Raw genomic sequence first — 23404 nt, forward strand, 5'->3', positions numbered from 1 at the left:
TATTGTAAAATATTGCTTATTCGTTCTCTCAAACACAAAAACATATAAAAATACAATCACGTGTACAGGTCTGATTTATTATCACAATGTAAGTCTGGTATACGTCTTCAGGAATTGTTGAAAATAAGCTTAATAAAGGTTTTAAAGTGTGATCTATTTGCAGCTACATGTACCCTCTATGTATGACCAGTCTAACAACCCAACACTGTAGAGTAGTTCATATTTCTGTCATTCTTTTATTTTAATAAACTAATTAAGACATTTAATTCAATTTAAAGTAAACATGCATTATTATTATTTTATCTAAAATTATTTTATTTTGTAGGAAATACTTTCCAACTTGTTTTTTTTTATTTTCTATGACTTTGAGATCCTGTATTTATGTTCATTCTCAGCCATTCTCCTTCATTGTAAAGCCCATTTCCTCTGGTTGATTATTATTATATTACTGTGTGAGTCCAGGGAACATTAAGGGAACATTAAGAGAGTATTTTAATTGCCCTGGCAGGATTCTGCATCCATTAAAACCTATAAATAAACATGTAAAACAGTCCTCGGGTTTTCCCCTCTGTCTATTTCTGAGCGCAGCAGCTCTGCTCCATAACTGATGGGACCACGCTGCTTTACGTGATGACGTAGCATGACGGTGTGCGTCGTTTTTCAAACCAAATTTAGAGTAAACCACGCCCACTTCTGCATAACGAGAGCGTGGAATTGACTCTAAACTAAATTGGGAACATTTTACCAAGAATTAAAACGCTATAGTAGGACCAGCGCCGTATAGATAGAATTCTATTATAGGGCTCTGGACTATTAAACAAGTTTTAAATATTATTATTACTATGTTTTACTTTTCATTTATTTATTTTTCTTTAGAAACAAATATTTAAAAAAAATGTTTATGCTTGAATGAATATGAAATGTCCCTAAAAATTAAATAAATTGTACAACATTTTTTTTTTTTAATCCAGAATATCACCTCAATGTTTACGTTCTCATCCATGACGTAATTACGCACGTTAACGTAGAAGTGGGCGTGTTTAAATCTCAATTTGGTTGGGAAAACGACAAACGTTGCTTTACGTGATGACGTGGCATGAGGACGTGCCTCTCCAGGATCAAAACAACAGACGTTCCCCTCAGATCAGAAGAACCGGAGAACCAGCTGCAGCCAGATCACTTCAGGGGAACATTTAACTCCTTTTACGGCCTTTTATTCTCACTTTACCGCTCTTATCTGATGTCCACAACTCTGATACAAGTACACAAGTAGTGCTTCAGTTCATCCGGAGAACCCCGACACTCGGGTAAGTAGTTTCTGGAAGATATGAGCGAGCTCAGCTAAATATGCTAATGAGGTTTAGCTTCTGATGCTAATGGAGTTTAGCTTCTGATGCTAATGGTGTTTACCAGAGGTGGGAGAAGTACTCAGATCTTGTACTTGAGTAAAAGTAGAAGTACCAGAGTGTAGGAATACTCTGTTACAGTAAAAGTAGAAAAGTATTATCATCAAAATATAGTTAAAGTAGCGACAGTAAAAGTAGTCATTGTGCAGATTGGTCCATTTCAGAATAATATATATGATATGTTTTATAATGATTGATCATGAAAGTGTTCTCAAAGCTGGTAAAGGTGCAGCTAGTTTGAATGACTTTGTATACTGCAGGGTAGCTTGTGGATTTACTCCAGGTGGAACTAAAGTCTGATTTAACACTTGATTATATTTCACATCATTCATCCACATCTGTAAAGTAACTAAAGGGATTCAATACATGTAGTGGAGTTAAAGTACACAATGTACCTCTGAACTGTAGTGGAGTAGAAGTACACGGTAGCATAACATGGTAATACTCAAGTAAAGTACAAGTACCTCAAAATTGTACTTAGGTACAGTACTTAGTTTACACTTCTGAAGTTTAGCTGAGATGCTAATGCAGTTTAGCTGCTAATGCTAACTGTCCGAACATGTTGTTGTTCTTTTGTTAAACTTTAAAAAGTGTTTAAGACTTAACATGTCACACTTCTCAGTGCCCAGGTATCATGAAAACTCGTTATAATGAAATATATAATGGTGATATAAGTGCTGCTAATCTTCTAAACGGTTAGCTTTGTTAAAGCCGGTGTTGTTTGTGTTAGCTGTTTGCTAACTTGCTAACAGCTGTGCTTACGTCATGTAACCAGCTGTTGCTTACCATGTGCTTTAATAATATTAGATACGGCTTTATTTATCCAGAAGCAAGATATTGTGCCAGACTTACAACACATTTAGTACAACAAATAATAATAATGAAGCTGCTGCTGAAGTATGCTAAAGGACATACATGGTGTTATTTTATAAGTTAATATTTATTCGCATATTTAAATGCAACCATATCGTGATGAAATGTCCAAATATTTCGACACATTAACATCATGTAAACTGATAATAACAAGCATGTGCTAAAACATGTGATGGGAAATGTAACACTTGACCAGCTGGACATATAAAGAGTTTGAAGGGGTGTTTATTTCTCTCTTAACTTCAATAAAACATGTTATTTACCTTTTTGCACTAAGGTTCTCATTTAGAAAATACAGTATGATAAACATAACAATACAACTGTACACCAACAGTGAAGAGCAAAGTAAACAAGAACAAACAAAGATGGACAAAAGTGATATTATTGCACTCGATATGAAGCAGAGTGTCTTGTAACGGTGATATTGCACATTGTGGTGGTGTGGTTGCTCTCCTCACTGAAGGGGGAGTGAAGGAGGTGATGCATAACAATAGCCCTCCTGTGTGGCTGTTTGCGGGTATTTAAATGATTGTTTTGTGTCTGTAGCCACCCTTCATTATCCTGTAAATCCCCTCACCCATGCACCTGGAGCACAGTAAGCCCCCCCGGCTAATGATTCAGAGTTATTCACCTCGAGGTGGTGTTGTTCTGGGTCTGAGGGAGATGTTGAAACTCAGATCCAGAGGTGAGGGTCAGGCCTGGAGGAACCGGTGAAACCTAAGAGGGGGGGGTGGGGGTGGGGGTGGGGGTTGTGAAAGGTTACCAGCGGCACAAAGATTCATAACAAGCAGAGAGGACATGTTGGGGGGGGGGCTACAGTTACCCAATACTCTGCTGTGGTCTCTCTATCTAAACAAAGAGGACTGGGCAGTGAGCGAAATGTAAAAATATCAGCAAATAAAGGAGACCTTTTTCATTAACAATTGGCAGATTGAAATCTAGATTAAAAACTGTAAATCAGAATCCCTTTATTAGTCCCGCAGTGGGAAATCACAGCGTTCCACCAAATAATAAGTAGCTATCATCATCATCATCATCATCATCATCATCATCATCAAAAAGGCAGTAATAATATAATAAACAAGGCAGAAAGTACAAACCATGGCTAAGAAAGGAGCATTTAAATAGCTGTGTGAACATATTGATGTGTGAGATACTATACAACTTGTGTTTTGCACATAATTAATGGTCTATCAAATCTCAGAAAATAGTGAATAATATCAGTTTCCAAAAGGTAAAAGTGTTGTTTACATATCTGGGATCACCTGATCATTACAGCTCTACAAAGACAAGCTTCATGAAGAACTAACCCAGAGTCGATATCTCCGGTCAGAGGGTTGCATGGTGTCTGGATCAGTGAGAGCAGCATGCTGTGCTCACTGACCGCTCCATGTGTTTACATCTAAACACTGTTGTTGTTGTTGTCGGGGCTTGCTTTTGGTTTCATAAGAGTTGCGAAATAATACGCTTTCTAGAGCTGCCCCCCCCCCATAGTCATTTGGTATGTTAAATACATCCAGCATTAAAAACCACTTGTGTCAAGTAGACCTGAACAAAACAACAACATCTTAAATCTGCAGCTGTTGGAGGACACTTAGTGGTGGAACACAGGTTTACAGGTCCGTCCTTTAAGCCCAGAGAAGTACTACCTGTAAAAGGCCTGAGATGTGGTGTGGGATGTTTGAGGGTTGCATAAGTTCCTGGGATAATGTAACGGCAGCTTTATGTATTTACATCTCGACAGTGTTGTTGTCAGAGCTTGCATTTGGATTTTAAAGAGTTGTGAAATAATTAATTTCCAAGGACTGCAGTAGATTTCCAGGATTTGATGTGCACTGACCCGAGTAGCAGACACTTATGAACACATCTCTGTCGGGCCGGGGGTTTTCTAGGAGCTACATTTCAATGACATCCTTTTGTGATGAAATGAATTCTCCAAATATTGTGACACGGTAACATCATGATAATATCAAGCGTGTACCAACACTAACCATCTCTCAGAAAGTGTGCGTTGAAATCTCCTCTGAGGTCGGGTTTTATATCAAATGAACCCAGATGCATGTAAATGGGCTAAAGCTGGAAATATTACAAATACTTTAAAGTATTGAATCCACTAAGGACCATGTTGTTATTACATATTGACTATTTTTATTTGAATGAATTACCAGAAAACATGCCGTCTCCTGATGTTCATCATCGACTTTTATCGGGAGAGAAGATTTTGACGCCAAGTCCTAAACTGATAAACACAAGATTTAAAGACACATTTTTTTTTTTAATTCTAGTCCAGGATTTATTCAGTTGGTTTTGTGGAGGTAAATTAAATGATCCGTTAGTCCACACAAAGTTATAACAAGAGATAGTTGAGATTTTCTTTATCCGATGAAGGCACACATGTGTCAAACTCAAGGCCCGGGGGCCAAATCAGGCCCTTGGTGGATTTAATTTCGGCCCACAAGATAATTTCTAATTACTATTAGATCTGGCCCTCCGGTATATTGCACGCACACCTTCACTCCATCCTGAGGGTCTCCTCAGCTCAGAGCCTGAGCCCAAACATTGATGAACTTGCACCCAAGATGAGATGCCAAGTATCTGAGCTAGCATCACAGAGCAGCACACTGAGTTTACATGGATGTTTCCTTCTGCACTTTCTCTCTCACGACAACAGGACATGTTTGGTTTGTTCTTTGAGGGAAATAGTTTTGTTGAAGCTGTTGTTGGCCTGTGGAGAAATTGTACTCATAAGAAATGACTCTGGAGAAGCTGCAGATGGAGCCATGAGAAATGAATGCAACTGATTATTTAATGTTAATGTTGTTTTTATAGGCAATCATTTAAGCTTGTTAGTTCCAGGTTTAATATGTGCAATAAGTTCATTTCAATAAGTGTTGCTATAAACATTGAACCAGTCCGGCCCTCGACTAGTACCCATTTTAAAAATGTTGGCCACTGTGTATTTGAGTTTGACCCCCCTGCTCTAATATGTCGCTGTCTTTGTTTTCAGGGTTGAACGCTTCGCCAGATCCCGTTGGGCGAGGAGATCGAGGAGCAGAGAGTTAAACCATGGAGAGCCTGCACTCCCACTGCATGAAATGCATCAAGAGACGGTGCATGGTGCGCCCGGAGCCGGGGGTTTGCTGCGACCTGATTGGCTGCCCTCTGGTCCTGCGGGGGCGGTGTTTCACTCCTGTAAACTGGACGAGCACCGGCTGCTGTGTGCCTACGAGCGTCTGCCGTGCATCAACAGAGGCTTCGGATGCCCTTTCAATATCACCCGCATCCGCATGGCCAAACATCTGGAGAAGTGTCCGGCTAGCATCGTTTGTTGCACCATGGAGTGGAACAGATGGCCCGTTAGCTACGCAGACCGCGAGTCCTACGAGAATCTGAGCAAAGACTTTGACGAGGTGGAGCAGCTGGACATGGCTCTGGCTCTGCAGGACCAGAGGATGCTGCTGGAGTCTCTGAAGGTCACCACCACCGTGTCCAAGGACAAGGACCACAAGAAGATGTCCAACGGGGCGTCAAACGCACCTGAGGTGGTGGAGATGGAAGAGGAGAAAGAGGAGGAATCGGTGTATAACGGGGGCTTCAGTGCCTCCTTGGAAACCAGCAGGAGTTTAGCCGCCGCTCTGGACATACTCACCAACTCCAAGGACATCGAAGTGATCGTGGGGGGGGTTGAACGGAGGGAAGAACGGAGGGAAGAACCATGTTTACGCAGCAGAAGGGGGGAAGAACGTGGACATGAAGGAGGAGGATTCAGACTCGGATTGTGAGCTGGGAGCGGTGGGAGGAGTGGACTGTGCAGTTGGGACAGAAGATTGGGTGGAGGAGAGAGACTTTGTGGAGCTTTTCTTCGAGGAGAAAGAGGTGGAGAGCATCGATGAAGAGGAAGAAACCATCGATGATTCCCAGTTGGTGTATCCGGTACTTCCTCTGAACTCTCTTCCCATGGCGCTGCTTTCTCAGGACTTCCTTCAAGCTCCAGTGCTTCGACCAGACTTCCTTCAAGCTCCAGTGCTTCGTCCAGACTTCCTTCCCGTGGTTCAGCGACCTCCAGGCTTTCATCCCGTGGTTCAGCGACCTCCAGGCTTTCATCCCGTGGTTCAGCGACCTCCAGGCTTTCATCCCGTGGTTCAACGACCTCCAGGCTTTCTTCCCGTGGTTCAACGACCTCCAGACTTTCTTCCCGTGATTCAGCGACCCTCCAGGCCTTCTTCCCGTGGTTCAAGCGACCTCCAGGCCTTCTTCCCCGTGGTTCAACGACCTCCTCCAGCGACCCCCCGATGCCTCTCCGTCTGTCGGACCACGTGATGCGTAACGGCTTCCTGCAGCACCTCCCCTCAGAGTTACGGTTCCGCTGCCTGGAGAGGAAGCTTCAGAGCGTGGAGGTTCTCCGGGGGATCAGCATGTTCACTTTTAACGGCCGCCGGGCACCTCTATCCGACCCCTACTGGTTCCGAGCCAAAATGGAGGACAAGTCTGTGGACACGTCGGATTTGGAGGTGGCGGACGACCCGATGGGGCTTCACGGCATCGACTTAATCACCGCGGCGCTTCTTTTCTGCCTCGGCGACTCCCCGGGGGGTCGCGGAATCTCCGACAGCCGCTTCGTGGACGGATATCACATCGATTTCGGCACCCAGACGTTCTCCTTCCCCTCCGCTATCCTCGCCACCAACACAATGGTTGGAGACGTGTCTTCGGCGTCCGCTTGTGATCACGCCAACCCCCAACTCTCCAACCCGAGCCCGTTCCACACGCTGCGTCTGGACCTGGTTCTGGAGTGCGTGGCTCGATACCAGACAAAACAGCGTTCTATGTTTACGTTTGTGTGCGGGCAGCTGTTTCGACGGGACGAATTCTCCTCGCACTTCAAGAACGTGCACGGGGATATCCACGCGGGTTTGAACGGATGGATGGAGCAGCGTTGTCCTCTGGCGTATTACGGATGCACTTTCAGTCAACGTCGCTTCTGCCCCTCGGTGCAAGGTTTCCGGATCATCCACGACCGGCACCTTGGGTCCTTCGGGGTGAAACCAGGCCCCCCGAGGTGTCGCAGGAGGGTAGGGTGTGATGGGGATCAGCTGAGCGGCCTTCCCTTCGAGGTGCTGCAACATGTGGCCTCCTTCCTGGACTCCTTCAGTCTGAGCCAGCTGTCCAGGGTGTCCCGCACCATGAGGGAGGTGTGTGGCAGTCTGCTGCAGATGAGAGGCATGGTGGTGCTGCTGTGGAACAAGATCAGGAGAGCGGACGGGTCCTCATCGTGGCAGATCACAGACAAGGTCAGGAAGATTGTATTTCTCTAAAAAAAACAGGGTTCCTATATATCCTCAAACATCTTTAAAAGCTTTGCATTCATTATAGAGCTGCAACTCAAAGTGTCAGACAATTCCCCATGCCACCCGCCCCCGCCCCCGGGGCAAAAACACAACAATATTCACGAAACTGTGTCTCAGGGCTTCTTAACATTTAAGAATTTTTTTTTTACTATTTGAAAACACTTTAAAAAAAAACACACAACTAATCCTGAAAAGAATCTGCATTTTACTCCAGAATCAAAATGATAATTTGTTGGATTAGGAAATCATAAAATCATCCTTTTCTGAATTTGCAATTTTGAAAATATTTAAAGTGGACCTATCATGCTATATTTGAATAATATAGTGTAGGACCATACCTATATAAGGCATATTTATACTTTTCTTTTTTCAAAATACCAAACAGATCATGCATTTTAGCCATGCCTCATTTTGCTCAATTTGAAAAATGTTAGCTCTGTTTTAGCAAGGGCAGATTCAGTGAGAACAGCACCACCTAGAGGCCTGGCATATGTACTACAGCGTCTCCAGCGCTTTCGAACGGCAATGGCCGTGGCTGTCTCCTCCTGATTGGTGGAGTTGGCCCAATAGCCGTAGCGCCACCGTCCTGACGTCAGGACAGTGTTCAAATCTGGATCAGTTTTTATCAAATCCGTTGCAGCCCCTTTTTTAGAGATCTGGGTATGGAGGAAAATAGAGAGGGTTGTGTTTTCTGACACTTGGTGAGTTCCCTGGAACACCGGGGACACATAGTCATGTATAAAAGACGTACAAAAGTGCATTTTGCATGATAGGTCCCCTTTAAACTGCCAACTATAAATTGATAAAATGGGATTTTTTAAAGTTTTGGCGGAAAACACCAGTTTAGCATGTCTTGTGATTAAAATAACGAATGCACTACAAAACAGAGTACTTGTTGAAGTCAATTTTTTTTTTTAACATTGAGAGAAATGTGACCAAATTGAGGCAAAATCATCTCTAACACTTCATTCTTACATTTCTTTCTGAGGTAAATTCTGTTCCCAGATACTCAGATACTCACTGCTTTAAGAATTTGTTTTACAATTATTAAAACACACAACTAATCCTGAAACTAATCTGCAGCTTAATTTGAGGCAAAATGATCTCCATTTAAAAAAAGATTTTCCCCCTAAATGTCTGGTTTTGCAAAGTCGTTTATAAAAATAAGTATTGGATCCAACTTTCCTTTAAAAGCACAGATTTTTTTGACCGTTTTCTTTGAGTAGCTATGCTACCCCCACCCTGATATTTAACCCCCCTACGGTTCAGTTATTCTTTAGTCATTCTTACATTTATTTCTGAGGTTTATGAAATATGTTTTGGATCTAACGTTCCTTTAAAAACACTGATTTTTGTTTCTGTTTTCTTTGAGTAACTATGCTACCCCCGCCCTGATATTAACCCCCTCTCTTCTTCGTTGGTGTCCAGGTGTGGCGCTTCAGCACGGCGTTCGGCACGGTGAACGAGTGGAAGTTCGCCAACATCGCCAGCATGGCCGAACACCTGAAGAAGTGCAAGTTCAACCAGATCACCAGACGCGAAGAGGCCGTGCCGCTGCCCTGCATGTGCTTCACCAGAGAGCTCACCAAGGAGGGCCGGTGCCTCAGATCAGTCCTCAAACCTGTGGCGTGAAGACCACGACGTTTCTCCCGTGTTTACAGACTCTGAGCGCTTCTCTGTGACGCACATTCACTGAAGACGTTGTTTCCTCCAGTGATTACAGACTCTCAGATTCACCGTCTCCTCTCTGAGGGAGCTACTGAAGACGTTGTGTTAATAACAACCTTTTTTTATTTTTATATCAAAGAGTCAGCGAGCTCTCAGAGGAACCGCCTTGTCTCCTGATCAGTCAGTCACATTTCTCTGGAAGCTCTTGTGACCACGAGGGAGCTTGATTTCTACAAGTTAGAATAATTATGCTGATCCCTAAATCTGGAGATTTGACATCCCGTCGGACTCTGAGACTCTGGGATGCACATTTTAAATATGTTCTGACAATTTGTACACAAAACCTTTCGTTTAGTAAATCTGCACACCTGTCAGCAACCGTCCTCATCAATTAAGCTTCAAATAAAGGCCTTAATCACACTGGCTGTCCTCCAGAAGAGGATTAGGGCCATGTGTAAAAACAATTATAAAAATCTGACCAAAAGTGATTTTATTTTTTACGTTTTCAGAAAAAAGGTCAGAATTATTTTTTGCTCAGAATTCACACTTTTTTCTCAAAAGTCAATGATCACTTTTGATCAGATTATTTTTGTGGCTCTAATCCTCTTCCTTATCAACCGCTAATCTAAAAAAATGTAAACATCTGCTTACAGTGATTATTCTGAGTCTTCTCATACTTGCCAACACCTGGAATAAATTGCTCTGAGTTAATAATTAAAGCAGCATTTTTTTTTTAAATAATGTTCCCTAAACTCTGTGATCATGCTAAACTAAGCTAACACTAGCCTCGGGTCGTTCTCTACAGCCATGAATGTCAGTGAGTGCCGGACCTCATTAACCCTGCAGGACAGGGACACTCACACACTCAGTGTGAGCAGATACAGGTGTGAGAGCAGATACAGGTGTGAGAGCAGTATTAGAATAACAGCAGGGGGTCAATATGTTAAATATATAATATAGATATCATAAACACCTGAACGTGAATTCCTGAGTGAGAAAATCTAATGTTTTACAGAAACTGACTGTAAAGAAGAAAAGTGTGATTTTTGTTTTTATATTTTCTTTGAAGTTTTGGTTTTTATTTTACATTTTTTTTGTACCGGTACTTTCTCTGTGTTTTTGGATCTGAATGACGTGTTTGCACATGAAGGCGTGTACTGTAAGACTTTATATTTGTGACGTAGCGGGACGTTTCTGTCCCTCCAGTTTCTGCATGTGTTTGGTTTCAGTTTTACACGTTCTCTCTCTCTCAGGCACCGTGAAGCACATTAACACAGCACCTCAGAGACCTGATGGAGCCTCAGAGGCCCTGATGGATCCTCAGAGGACCAGCAGCACCTCAGAGGCCCTGATGGACCCTCAGAGGACCAGCAGCACCTCAGAGGCCCTGATGGACCCTCAGAGGACCAGCAGCACCTCTGAGGCCCTGGTGGATCCTCAGAGGACCAGCAGCACCTCTGAGGCCCTGGTGGATCCTCAGAGGACCAGCAGCACCTCAGAGGCCCTGATGGACCCTCAGAGGACCAGCAGCACCTCTGAGGCCCTGGTGGATCCTCAGAGGACCAGAGCAGCACCCTCTGAGGCCCTGGTGGATCCTCAGAGGACCAGCAGCACCTCTGAGGCCCTGGTGGATCCTCAGAGGACCAGCAGCACCTCTGAGGCCCTGGTGGATCCTCAGAGGACCAGCAGCACCTCTGAGGCCCTGATGGATCCTCAGAGGACCAGCAGCACCTCTGAGGCCCTGGTGGATCCTCAGAGGACCAGCAGCACCTCTGGTTTTTTAATAATGCAGATATTTGTAATTTTAATAAAGACTCAGTTTTTAAACGTTGATTGTTTTTGTTGTTCCTTAAAGCCTGAATGTTACGCAGGTTACGTATTTATATATTATTATTTTAAGTAACAAGGATAGTTATTTTACTGACTGAGATTCTGGTTGTCGTTAAATTTGATAATAATTAATCATTTATTTTCTAAAATATAGTTTGATCACAAGTTCAGTCAGGAGAGACTTCATTTGTTTAAAGAACATTTATTAACATGTCATGTGATAAATGTTAAAGGTGGGGTAGGTAATTTTGAGAAACCGGCTCGAGATCGCTAGAATTTGAAAATACACAACCGGAGAAAATCTGCCACTTCCTTACAGAGCCCCTCCTCCAACACACACGAACGCGCACATGACCAATGAGGGCACGAGATAAGTTTGTGCACAGATGGAAGGCTGACAGGCAGGTAGGCCATCCAGTTATTTTAGCCGGGCCGGCTCAAATGATTGGTCGTGCTTTTTACAGTACTACAGCTTCCACAGATGATATTTTTTTTATGGATTTTTTGTCAAAGCACTTCAGATATTCATTGCTATCGGGATGTTAAGAGCATTCCATGGAATATAACAAAAAGTGTATCTCGAGCCGGTTTCTCAAACTTACCTACCCCACCTTTAAGTCTTTGGCGATTAGACCCCCATCCTGAAACCGTATCTAAAGGGGGAAATGCAGCCGTGAGCATATAGGGGACCCCCCGGGGTCTAGACACTGATGATTGGATGAAGAGGAGGTGTGATGAGGTTTTTGGATTAGCTCTCCTGGCACTGGAGGTGGATGGTGGAAGGAGGTGGATGGGGAGGAGGAGGTGGATGGGGAGGAGGAGGTGGATGGGGGGAGGCGGGCGGCAGCATGAAAACCTGAAATCACAGCTGACTGCAGGAGAGAGGAGAACCATTTAAAAGTTTGGCTGCAGCACGCTGATTGGCTGCTGGAGAATGAGGTGAAATGTAATTGGTTAAAGAGACGCCCGTGATGAGCTGATTATAAGCAGCTGCAGAGTGAACATACAGAACTCACACTGAGCTCCATTTACCTTTTTTAACAGTAATTATGTTTTTATTTGTATTTTCATGCATACGTTGTGTTTTTGCCAGAGATACAAGTAATGGCACAAATGCGTCAAATTAAACCTTTATTTAAATACAAATATGTAATAATGTGTTAGTTTTACAAAGGCTCAGATAAGGTCAGGTACATTAATGAATAACATTTTAAATTATTAAAACATTTGATTAAATTATTGGGCTGATTTGGCTAAATGTAAAGTATGCATTGTACTCAGATCTGGTACTTGAGTAAAAGTAGAAGTACTCAGATCTTGTACTTGAGTAAAAGTAGAAGTACTCAGATCTTGTACTTGAGTAAAAGTACTCAGATCTTGTACTTGAGTAAAAGTACTCAGATCTTGTACTTGAGTAAAAGTAGAAGTACTCAGATCTTGTACTTGAGTAAAAGTACACCACTCACCTCTGAACTGTAGTGGAGTAGAAGTACAAAGTAGCATAACATGGAAATACTCGAGTACAAGTACCTCTAAAGTGTATTGAGTACAGTACTTGAATAAATGTACTTAGTTACTTTAGACCCTAAACAAGCTCACAGTAAAGAAAGAAACAGCTTCCAGGTTCACACCGACTTCCACTGCATTCATCAAGAGAGCCACATCGTGTATCTGTTATATTATATTATATTATTCCTTCACACGATTATCAAATTCATTAATAGGTCAAATGGATGCATGACAAATATTAACATGTTCTCCTTTTAAAAGGGTATAATAAACATCTCAATATGTTTTTCTGGATGTAAATAGAAGTTTGAGATTTCACAGACATAAGTACAGTTTTAGGAGTTTATAAACCATGCCGTTTCACCTGCTCGCCGCCGGGTGGCGCCATATCATATAACATCACAACAAACATTCACTGGTTTCTGAGTCCATCCTCACACAAGAGAGGCTTTTCATTTGGCATTTGGCTCGAGTTAGGGTTACACTCTGGACAGATCATGATCTCAAATATTGATTTAACTCTGATATAAGGAGCATGCTGCATATTACCCACACGCTACTAATGCTACGGGGAGCTCTTACCTGCTGCTAGGAGCTGTAGCTTCAGTCACATGTTGCCTTCTGGCTTTCTGAGGATGATTGTCTGCAGGTGTGTGACGTGTGTGTGTGTGTGTGCGTGTGTGTGTGCGCGTGTGTGTGTGTGTGTGTGTGTGTGTGTGTGTGCGTGTGTGTGTGTGTGTGTGTGCGCGCGCAAGTGTGACGCTGAATATCTTCACAGCTTTGCGTCTCAAATAACCCTGAAAAACGTCCCTAAAACACAGAAATCTAGACCTAATTTTAGACAAAACGGGGGAGTAACACCCTAAAACATGATTACAAATCAAATTAAAACATATAATTATAGCCTGTGCAGGATGGTGATGCATAACCCGACACAACCTGATGGTTTAATGTGTGTTTAATGTGTCTGGATGTGTTTAAGTGTTCCCTTTTAACAGCAGATTGTTAACATGAAACCACACAGTTCTTCACGTTTCTGCAAAAAACAGACAATAATGTATTTCCTTTCTTACCGTATTTCACATCTGTGTTGCTCTGATCAGATGGGAATTTGAAACGGCTCTGTGAACACAAACCTGACTGCCTGTACCGTCGCTTTGTTGCGGTGAAATCGCCGTTTTTCAACAGAATCATATTTTGTTTTTCGTGATTTTTAACTTTATTTAAAACATCCGGCTACCAGGAGTGGGGTTCGAACCCACGAGGACTGATGTCCATTGGATCTTAAGTCCAACGCCTTAACCACTCGGCCATCCTGGTGCATAAACACTGCGTCACACTGCAGGTGAGTGAACCTGTGATTGACGTCACGACGCAGTCACGTGACAAGACATTTCAACACTCTGAAAACAATCCGGTTTTAAAGGAACTTTCCTCGAGTATTTCTATTTTCTGTCACGTGATACTTCTCTACTCCACTAAGACAAAGGTATTTCGCTTTGTATTCCACTTCTATTATCTGACAGCTTTACCGATATACAGCTTCTAAAATAAGATGTTTGTTTGAAATGTTACAGCTTTAGTCAATATGAAAATGAATTAACAACTTTATTCATAATTATAATTGTTCATGCTAAAGATCAACAGTGTTTGTTCCAGATCCTCTCACGTGATGTTTTTATTTTTAATACTTTAAATCTGTTTTTATTCATTTTAGGTTTCTGCAACATGTACTTTTACTCGTAATACTAATGGGGTAGGTTAGTTTGAGAAATCGGCTCGAGATACACTTTTTGTTATATTCCATGGAATGCTCTTAACATCCCGATAGCAATGAATATCTTAAGTGCTTTGACAAAAAATCCATTAAAAAATATCATCTGTGGAAGCTGTGGTACTGTAAAAAGCACGACCAATCATCTGAGCCGGCCCGGCTAAAATAACTGGATGGCCTACCTGCCTGTCAGCCTTCCATCTGTGCACAAACTTATCTCGTGCCCTCATTGGTCATGTGCGCGTTCGTGTGTGTTGGAGGAGGGGCTCTGTAAGGAAGTGGGAGATTTTCTCCGGTTGTGTATTTTCAAATTCTAGCTTTCTGCTTTTACTCAGTGATGTAAAGTAACTAAGTACTTTTACTTGAGTAACATTTTGAATGCAGGACTTATATTGTACCAGAGTATTCCTACACTCTGGTACTTCTACTTTTACACAAGTACAAGATCTGAGTACTTCTACTTTTACTCAAGTACAAGATCTGAGTACTTCTACTTTTACTCAAGTACAAGACCTGAGTACTTCTACTTTTACTCAAGTACAAGACCTGAGTACTTCTACTTTTACACAAGTACAAGATCTGAGTACTTCTACTTTTACTCAAGTACAAGATCTGAGTACTTCTACTTTTACTCAAGTACAAGATCTGAGTACTTCTACTTTTACTCAAGTACAAGATCTGAGTACTTCTACTTTTACTCAAACACAAGATCTGAGTACTTCTACTTTTACTCAAACACAAGATCTGAGTACTTCTCTACCTCTGCTTTTACTCGAAGTACTTTAACTACATGTTACTGCACAATTTAAAAACACTTGTACTTAAAGCACTTTATAAAGACTTTTCTGAATAAGTAATACTTCTACTACAGTATCTGCACTTTGCATACGTAACATGTTGAATGCAGGACTTGTATGTGTCGTAAAGTATTTCACAGTGTAGTGAGTACTCCCTCTAACTGGGACCCCCCGTGTTTCACTCTGAAATATAAATTACATTTTAATTTTACCGTCATGACTCGGAGGCTGCTGTGCAAACACTCAGTGTTGATTCAGCAAACTCATTACACACATACAATGCTTCATTAATGTGCAGAAAACACACACACACACACACACATGCACACACACTCACACACACACACACACACACACGCACGCACGCACGCACGCACGCACACACACACACACACACACACACACACACACACACACACACACCTGCAGAAAACACAGTGAAAATACGAGCTGCAGGAAACTGAACACTACTGTGTGAAGAGGAGCTTCAGTCACGTGAAGCAACACGTTGAGAAACAGACACACAAACACACACACACTCGCAGTTGCACAACCCCCCCCCCCTCACCACAGGCTGCGCTTCCTAACAGCCGATGAGCAACGCCTGAAAGCTTCTAAAGAGCCGTTTACAGAAGAGCAGTCATGATGAGAAACTCATACAAACATCATATCACATTTATTATTATTATTATTTACACTCATAAATATCATTACATCACAAAGCTGAAAGAGGAAGAGGGCAGTGATGGGTGAACTATAATCAGATTACTTTTGATAACATAAACACATTCTCATACTGCCTATACTTCTTTTCACCCTCTGTCTGAAACCAGAGCTGCTCTGATTGGTCAACCAGCTTAGAGATGTCCCGCCCCCTTTAGCCTATCACGTAAAATGTGTTGGAGGCACGATCGTTCCATAGTGATGTCATTTTGTTACAGAACTCAGGGATTTTAGCATCTGCAGACCATTGACATGCACTATAGGGAGAGGGAACACCACAGGAGAGGAATAGGGCCTCTTTAAAGACATGTTGTTGTTTTTGTTTGTGTTTGTTAAGGGCTCATTTCATTTAAACATCTGTAAATGCACATTCTTTTAATTTAAAATGTTTGTGTTTTTTAAAAAGGAATATATTTTTAAGGCTGTGTTCAGATAAGATGGCGTGAAAGAGGAAATATATTGTGTCATCTTTTACAGGAACCGTGTTCTCAGTAACAATCAGGAAACAACACTGACACCTCACTTCTGTTTTAAGATGCTTCAATAAATACACATATCACAGGCGTCTCTGCAGGAGAAGCAGATGAACATAATAAAATAACGTTTCATGAAGAAATTGCGGTGTGAATGCTGCTTGCTGAATGTCAGCATTCACACCATATGTTCTTCATCTGGACATTTCTCTTTGTTGATTCCCTTCTCCTTCCACATTTTACATCGCAGAATCTCTATTCCAACATCAAAACGTGCAGCTCGATCAGGACATGATCGCTATTCCTCTGGACGTTCATAACTGTCATAAATCTAGAAATATTCACCATAATTCCACCCTTTAGTATCGAAGTCTTCACTGTTTTGTGGTGGGCTACAACATGTTAATGAATAATGTTTAATATTTCTAGAATTATGAAAGATATGAATGTCCCAAGTAATAGCGTGCATGTCCTGAATCTACGAGTACAAATCTACTAATTCCATAAATCTACGTGTATAATTCAAAAGTTAGTATCGAAGTCTTCACCGCTTTGTGGCGACTGTGGCTCAGTGGGCTACAAAATGTTGATGAATTATGAGTTAGTATTTCTAGAATTATGAAAGTTGTGAATGTCCAGAGTAATAGCATGCATGTCCTAAATCTACATGTACAAAACGACTAAGTCCATAACTCTACGTGTATATTCAAAAGTTCGTATCGAAGTCTTCACTGTTTTGTGGCTCAGTGGGTGATCATGGGAGCACTGATTCACTCCCACGGCTACAACATGTTGATGAATAATGTTTGTTTATTTCTGGAATTATGACCGGTATGAACGTCCCGAGTAATGACGAGCATGTCCTAATTGAGCTGCACGTTTGGATGTGGAAACGGAGATTCTACGATGTAAAATGTGGAGAAGAAGGCAATCAACAGTCAGAATGTTTTCAGATGAAGAACATATGTCGTGAATACTTCCAATAAATAACTCAATAACCCTGGGGTCAGTATTTGTTGTTTTGTTTTACTCGTCCCCTGAAAGGCGCTATATACATTTAAGTTATTATTATTATTATTGTTAGTTGCAGCAGGGGCACCAGAAGAGTGTCCTGCAGGGATGGTTCCTCTGGTACTTCACGGCCTTCTTGATCTGAACGTTGGCCTTGGTACATAGTCATAATATTTCTAGAATTAAGACAGTTATGAACGTCCCGAGTAATGACGAGCATGTCCTAATTGAGCTGCACGTTTGGATGTGGAAACGGAGATTCCACGATGTAAAATGTGGGAGAAGAAGGCAAGATATTTTCAGATGAAGAACATATGTCGTGAATACTTCCAATAAATAGCGGGAATGCGTGTCAGTTGCAGCAGGGGCAGCAGCAGCAGAAGAGTCTCCTGCAGGGATGGTTCCTCTGGTACTTCACGGCCTTCTTGATCTGCACGTTGGCCTTGGCCACGTAGTCCTGCGTGGCGCCCACGTTGGCCTGGATGTTGTCCAGCATGACGCCCTGCTCCTCCACCAGCGAGGCCATCTGGGCGAACAGATCGTGGATCTCTCGAATCCTCTGCTCCAGCTCCAGAAGCTCCCGCTGACGGTTCTCCATCTCGCTGAGCGCCGTCCTCGCAGATCGACCCTCCAGAAGCAAGTTATCGGAGAACACGTTCCACTTCCCCGTCTCAATCATGTCGTCGATCTGCTCGCGGCTCACCTGCTTCCCCATGATCTCCGCCTGGCGTTGGATACGCGTCTTGCAGTTCTCCCGCTGGATCATCTCCGCATCGTTGTACTCGGAGATGGCGTTGTGGAAGGCGGAGTTCAACGAGACGCACTGCGATCGCGCCATTCGAGAAACAGCGGACGTTGGACCGTGTTCTTCTTCCAGATCTTTGCTCAGCTTCCCTAGTTTCTGCAGACGAGTGTAAATCGCCTCTCCTCGGTTCTTGATGTCCCTCCCCAGGGCGTTAGAGTCCCGTTTGATGCTGCTGATGCGCCGCACGGAGGTGAGGAAGCGGCTGTTCTGCTTCCCAAGTCGCTTCACGTCCAGTTTCAGAAGATGCATCTCTTTCCTCAGCACCTGCGCCTCTTTGTAGATGCCGACCATCACGTCCTCGCCCTGGAAAACCACGGCCAGGTCTTCATCCTCGTCTTCCTCGCCTCCATGCAGTCGGGCCTCTTCTTCATCTGCAGGTTTGAAGGTCTGCAGATCAGTCAGGCGGTCCCTCATCGCTCCTGCAGCACCTTAAATATAGTTCAACCGGATTTAATTGTGTCTTAATGTACATTATTTAATTTCACATTCTGTTCTTGTACACATCATATTCTATTGACATGGATAGAGACTTCTTGCACTATTTTGTATTTCTGTATTTTATTGTATGTTGCGTTGTAGGAGGAGCTCAGGTCAGAAGAATTTCATTGCCATTTCTACGCTGTAGCTGATGACAATAAAACCTTTGAATTTTGAACCTTCACTGACCTCTGACCTCCAGACACAAACACAAGGGAGGAAATCACTCACTTTATAGATGGACTGTATTTGTCTTTTCAAACATTCAAAGCAAAATAGTGTAGAAATCACACTCTCACCATCGAGGGCAATATGGATCAAGTAGATAACCATTAGACGATTTAACAGATAGTATATAAATAGTTATCACCACAATAAACCGTATTTAATTGTGTCTTAATGTACATTATTTAACTTCATATTCTGTTCTTGTACACATCATATTCTATTGACATGGATAGAGACTTCTTGCACTATTTTGTATCTTTGTATTTTATTATACATGTTGCATTGTAGGAGGAGCTCAGGTCAGAAGGATTTCATTGCCTTTTCTACGCTGTAGCTGTTGAGCATGTGATGATAACACCTTTGAATTGAATTAGAATGTTGAACCTTCACTGACCTCTGACCTCTGACCTCCAGACACAAAGGGAAAGACTCACTTTATAGATTGACTGTATTTGCCTTTGGAAACACTCAAAGCAAAGGCCTAGGTGTAGGAATCACTCTGTCACCATTGAGGGCATTATGGATCCAGTCTCTACCTGTCCAGGTGATCTCCTGTCAGTTTAAAACGTCCTCAGTCTACCAGGAGTGGGGTTCGAACCCACGAGGACTGATGTCCATTGGATCTTAAGTCCAACGCCTTAACCACTCGGCCATCCTGGTACTTCTTTTTTAGATCTACGTGTTTAATTGAATGAGTACACATATGTATAAAAATCAACGTGTATAAAACTATGTGTAAAATCATGTACACATCTACGTGTATAAATTGTGTATAAATCTACGGACATAAATCGATGTGTACAAATCTACTTTTATACGTGTACAAATCATGTACAAATGTACGTGTGCAAAGATACGTGTACAAATAAATCCACGTGTATATATTTACGTACATAAAACTAAATGAATAATAATCTACTCGTGCAAATCTACGTGTACAAATGAACATGTACAAATGTACTTGTACAATTCTAATGTAGATAAATCCACATATATACATCTACGAGTATTATGAAGATGAAAAATTCTACGTGCATAAATCTATGTGTATGAATATGTGTCTATAAATACATCTATGTGTACAAATCGAGTATAAATCTACGTGTACAAAATCTACTTGTATGATTTTGAAGTAAACAAATCCACGTACACACATTACTGATAACTGACTCAGTTAAGTCCTCTGGTTTTGATGCATCGAACATAAATGTGCTTTAATAATAATCATAATGAAGCATCAGTATTTTAGAGAGTCTGTTTTTAGTCTTCAGTCCTCAGGAGGAAACTGGGTCTTTGGGGAAGTTACTTAAAAGGTGTTACAACCAGTTTCATCACACCGGGGGGGACGTTAGAGGGACGTTAGAGGGACGTTAGAGGGACGTTAGAGGGACGTTAGAGGGACGAATCCAGTTTAAAAAAGTTTAAACCAAAAATCCAATCAACAAGATGTGATTCAACACAAAAATGTTTATAAAGTTACAAGCTAGGAAAAAAAGCCTCTCATTTGTTGGACGTTTATTTCACATATAATGATATATATATGCTATAAAGGCGGTGGGGCTCGTCAATAACAGTAGATATTATAGTTAAAATACAACACGTTTAATTATATTAATGACCTATATTAACACTATCTGTATTACTGCAGCAGCTGTGAGTTGAATCATGATAACAGATCACACAACGTGGATTTAACGCTCATGAAGTGTTCCTATCAACACACACTTTTATTATATTGTTTTCTAAGATTTTACTAAATAAATAAAACAGATTAACTTTAAAGCATCCCACCTGAAGACCATCAGTGTGTGTGTGTGAGGATTACTAATGTATTTATATGAAATATATAATAAGACGTACCTCTGAGAGCTGCTGTGAGTGAAGCAGAGAGACGGAAACACTCATTTCCCCTTTCTCTCCGTTATATCAGCGCGCGCACACACACACACACACACACACACACACACACGCACACACACACACGCACACGCACACGCACACACACACACACACACACACACACACACACACACACACACACACACACCCACACACGCTCTGCAGGCTGCAGCAGGTACTAACTAACGCGGAAGGACACGCCTCAAACCCACACACACTTCTGCTGTGAGTCCGGAAGGAGAGGAGGGGCTTCTTTATTATTGTGAATTAAAACTGACTTATAAATATATGTATATCCTGAAATACTTTCAGACAATTTTACGGTCAGGATGAAACTAAGTAACGTTGATTTGACTTATAACATAATTTACTCTCACATTTAATCAAATTATTATTTATTATTTGTTTACCTTTTAAGACTTTCTAAAAACGTTATGACTTTATTTCTGACTTTTAAACAATATTTGAAGGCATATTTAAGTTACTTTTTTAATTAATTATTTGTTTCTTTTTATTAAGATTTTACACGTTGATTTTTAATGACATAATATACCCTGACATTTAATTAAAAAGATATATAAAACATTTTCTTTTAACCTTTTTGTGAATTTCTTGGACTTTTTTTAGGACATTTTTTTAGTTTTTCATGATTTTATAATGACATTTGAATTCACATTACTAATACACTAATGTTATTACATATAATGCTATGACTTATTACCACTTTATTTTGTGAGGTAATATAATAAGGACATCTTATACAAAACATTTTTATATAAATGTCATGGATATTCTTTTCCATGACATTTATATAATGTTGTTATATTATCATCATGCACATTACTAAGTGTATTGTGCATAATAGGTGACCTTTAAATCAGACTGTAATGACACTTCTTTATTTATTTGTAGAAATTATAATTACATTTAATATAAATATATACCAGGATGGCCAAGTGGTTAAGGCGTTGGACTTAAGATCCAATGGACATCAGTCCTCGTGGGTTCGAACCCCACTCCTGGTAGACTGAGGATGTTTTAAACTGACAGGAGATCACCTGGACAGGTAGAGACTACAGAGTGAGGTTACCTGTTGGATCCTCTGTGGGTCAGATACTGGATCCATATTGACCTCGATGGTGACAGAGTGATTCCTTTGCTTTGAAAAAACTAAAACAGTCCATCTGTAAAGTGAGTCATTTCCTCCCTTGTGTTTGTGTCTGGAGGTCAGAGGTCAGAGGTCAGTGAAGGAGCGATGAGGGACCGACTAAAACTAAAAAGTCATTAAAAAAGTCATTTGCAAAATACTTAAGTACGTCTTCAAATTAAAAGTCAGAAATAAAGTCACGCATAGTTTGCCCTGAAAGAGTTTTCAATGTGCATTAAAAAGTCATTTAAAAATCATTAAAACAATTAAAAATGTCTTCAAAAGGTTTTATATAAATTATACAAATGTCAGAATAAATGATGTCGTAAAAAGTCAGCATGTGTTAGTGGGCGAGGACTAAAATATGTGACTAAAAGTGTGTGTGTGTGTGTGTGTGTGTGTGTGTGTGTGTGTGTGTGTGTGTGTGTGTGTGTGTGTGTGTGTGTGTGTGTGTGTGTGAGTGAGTAGTCCTGAACTCACAGGAGAAACAGCCACGAGGCACAGAGACGTCCACTTTAAGGAGATTCACGATATATTAATGTATGTTTTTTAAACCTAATTTCAACACATCGTTCCACAGGAGTCTAAAGAGACCTCGAATCAGAGGATATATTATCATATTAAACCCTACAAATAAATAAAATAGGGCAAGAAAGTAGCTTCCCTGTGAGATGCAGGGATTAGACAGACACATATTTATAAAATAGTATAACAGGGTGTAAAATACAAATAAAAGTGCAATAGAATCACTGGGACGTCTGTTAGACTTAATGTCCACTTTCCATTTGTTCTCAGGGCATATTTAGTTACACAGATGCCTTCATGTCTAACATCACATGATAGTTTTATAAATGCATTTATGAGATGAAATCAGAGACCACAGCAGGAGGAAGACTCTCTGATATCTCTGATGTGCGTGAAGATAAATCCTCCGTCTGCAAACTACCTCTCAGTTTCATGATGTCTGGATGAGGAAGCTGGATGTGTGTGTGTGTGTGTGTGTGGTGTGTGTGTGTGTGTGTGTGTGTGTGTGTGTGTGTGTGTGTGTGTGTGTGTGTGTGTGTGTGTGTGTGTGTGTGTGTGTGTGTGTGGGAAGAGTTTCCACAGACAGCGTGTTAGTAATTTCCTCCATGACTGTGAGTCACTGAGGGTTTTTATATCTCTGTTGATGACTCAGATAAACATTTTAATCCGATCCTGAAACTCAGCACGAAACAAGCTTTAAAAAAACACTAAACAGTTGTTCTGCTTCATTTTGCAACAAACTTCACGATGAACACTTTGTGAGTCAGACTTTGCAAAGACTGATTTAAGACGAACTACATTTTCCTTATGACATCATATATTCTGACATTTAATACAATTATTATTTATATTTTTTACAACTTTTAGGACTTTTTTACGACGTAATATAATATTTGAAATGTTAAATACAA

The 23404-nt window shown here is 41.3% G+C and overlaps 2 protein-coding genes and 3 non-coding genes across 5 annotated transcripts; 2 read left to right on the top strand and 3 right to left on the bottom strand.

Moving 5' to 3' along the window:
* Nucleotides 1-1144: 1144 nt before the first annotated feature.
* On the top strand, nucleotides 1145-11126 carry fbxo30a (F-box protein 30a). The gene is given in 6 exon segments (XM_034146092.1): nucleotides 1145-1307; nucleotides 5287-5447; nucleotides 5450-5956; nucleotides 5958-6274; nucleotides 6562-7570; nucleotides 9056-11126. Coding segments are annotated over 5 exon segments (2139 nt in total). The 5' UTR covers nucleotides 1145-1307; nucleotides 5287-5345; the 3' UTR covers nucleotides 9260-11126.
* A 2745-nt stretch (nucleotides 11127-13871) lies between these two features.
* Nucleotides 13872-13954, bottom strand: trnal-uaa. The gene has a single exon. It is a non-coding gene; the product is annotated as a tRNA-Leu (tRNA).
* Nucleotides 13955-15862: 1908 nt separating this feature from the next.
* Nucleotides 15863-20883, bottom strand: stx11a (syntaxin 11a). Its single transcript, XM_034146093.1, has 2 exons — nucleotides 20783-20883; nucleotides 15863-18645 (listed from the first exon to the last, which is right to left on the bottom strand). Exon 2 carries the CDS (start codon nucleotides 18629-18631, stop codon nucleotides 17765-17767), a length of 867 nt encoding a protein of 288 aa, XP_034001984.1. The 5' UTR covers nucleotides 18632-18645; nucleotides 20783-20883; the 3' UTR covers nucleotides 15863-17764.
* trnal-uaa lies at nucleotides 19500-19582 on the bottom strand. Its single transcript has one exon. It is a non-coding gene; the product is annotated as a tRNA-Leu (tRNA).
* An 880-nt stretch (nucleotides 20884-21763) lies between the features above and the next one.
* Nucleotides 21764-21846, top strand: trnal-uaa. The gene has a single exon. It is a non-coding gene; the product is annotated as a tRNA-Leu (tRNA).
* Nucleotides 21847-23404: the final 1558 nt, after the last annotated feature.

Source organism: Trematomus bernacchii, unplaced genomic scaffold (assembly GCF_902827165.1).
Source record: "Trematomus bernacchii unplaced genomic scaffold, fTreBer1.1, whole genome shotgun sequence".
Taxonomy (NCBI): Eukaryota; Metazoa; Chordata; class Actinopteri; order Perciformes; family Nototheniidae; genus Trematomus; species Trematomus bernacchii.

Excerpts from the sequence above, each read along its gene's own strand:
- stx11a (XM_034146093.1), bottom strand. The coding sequence starts at position 18,631 with ATGAGGGACCGCCTGACTGATCTGCAGACCTTCAAACCTGCAGATGAA.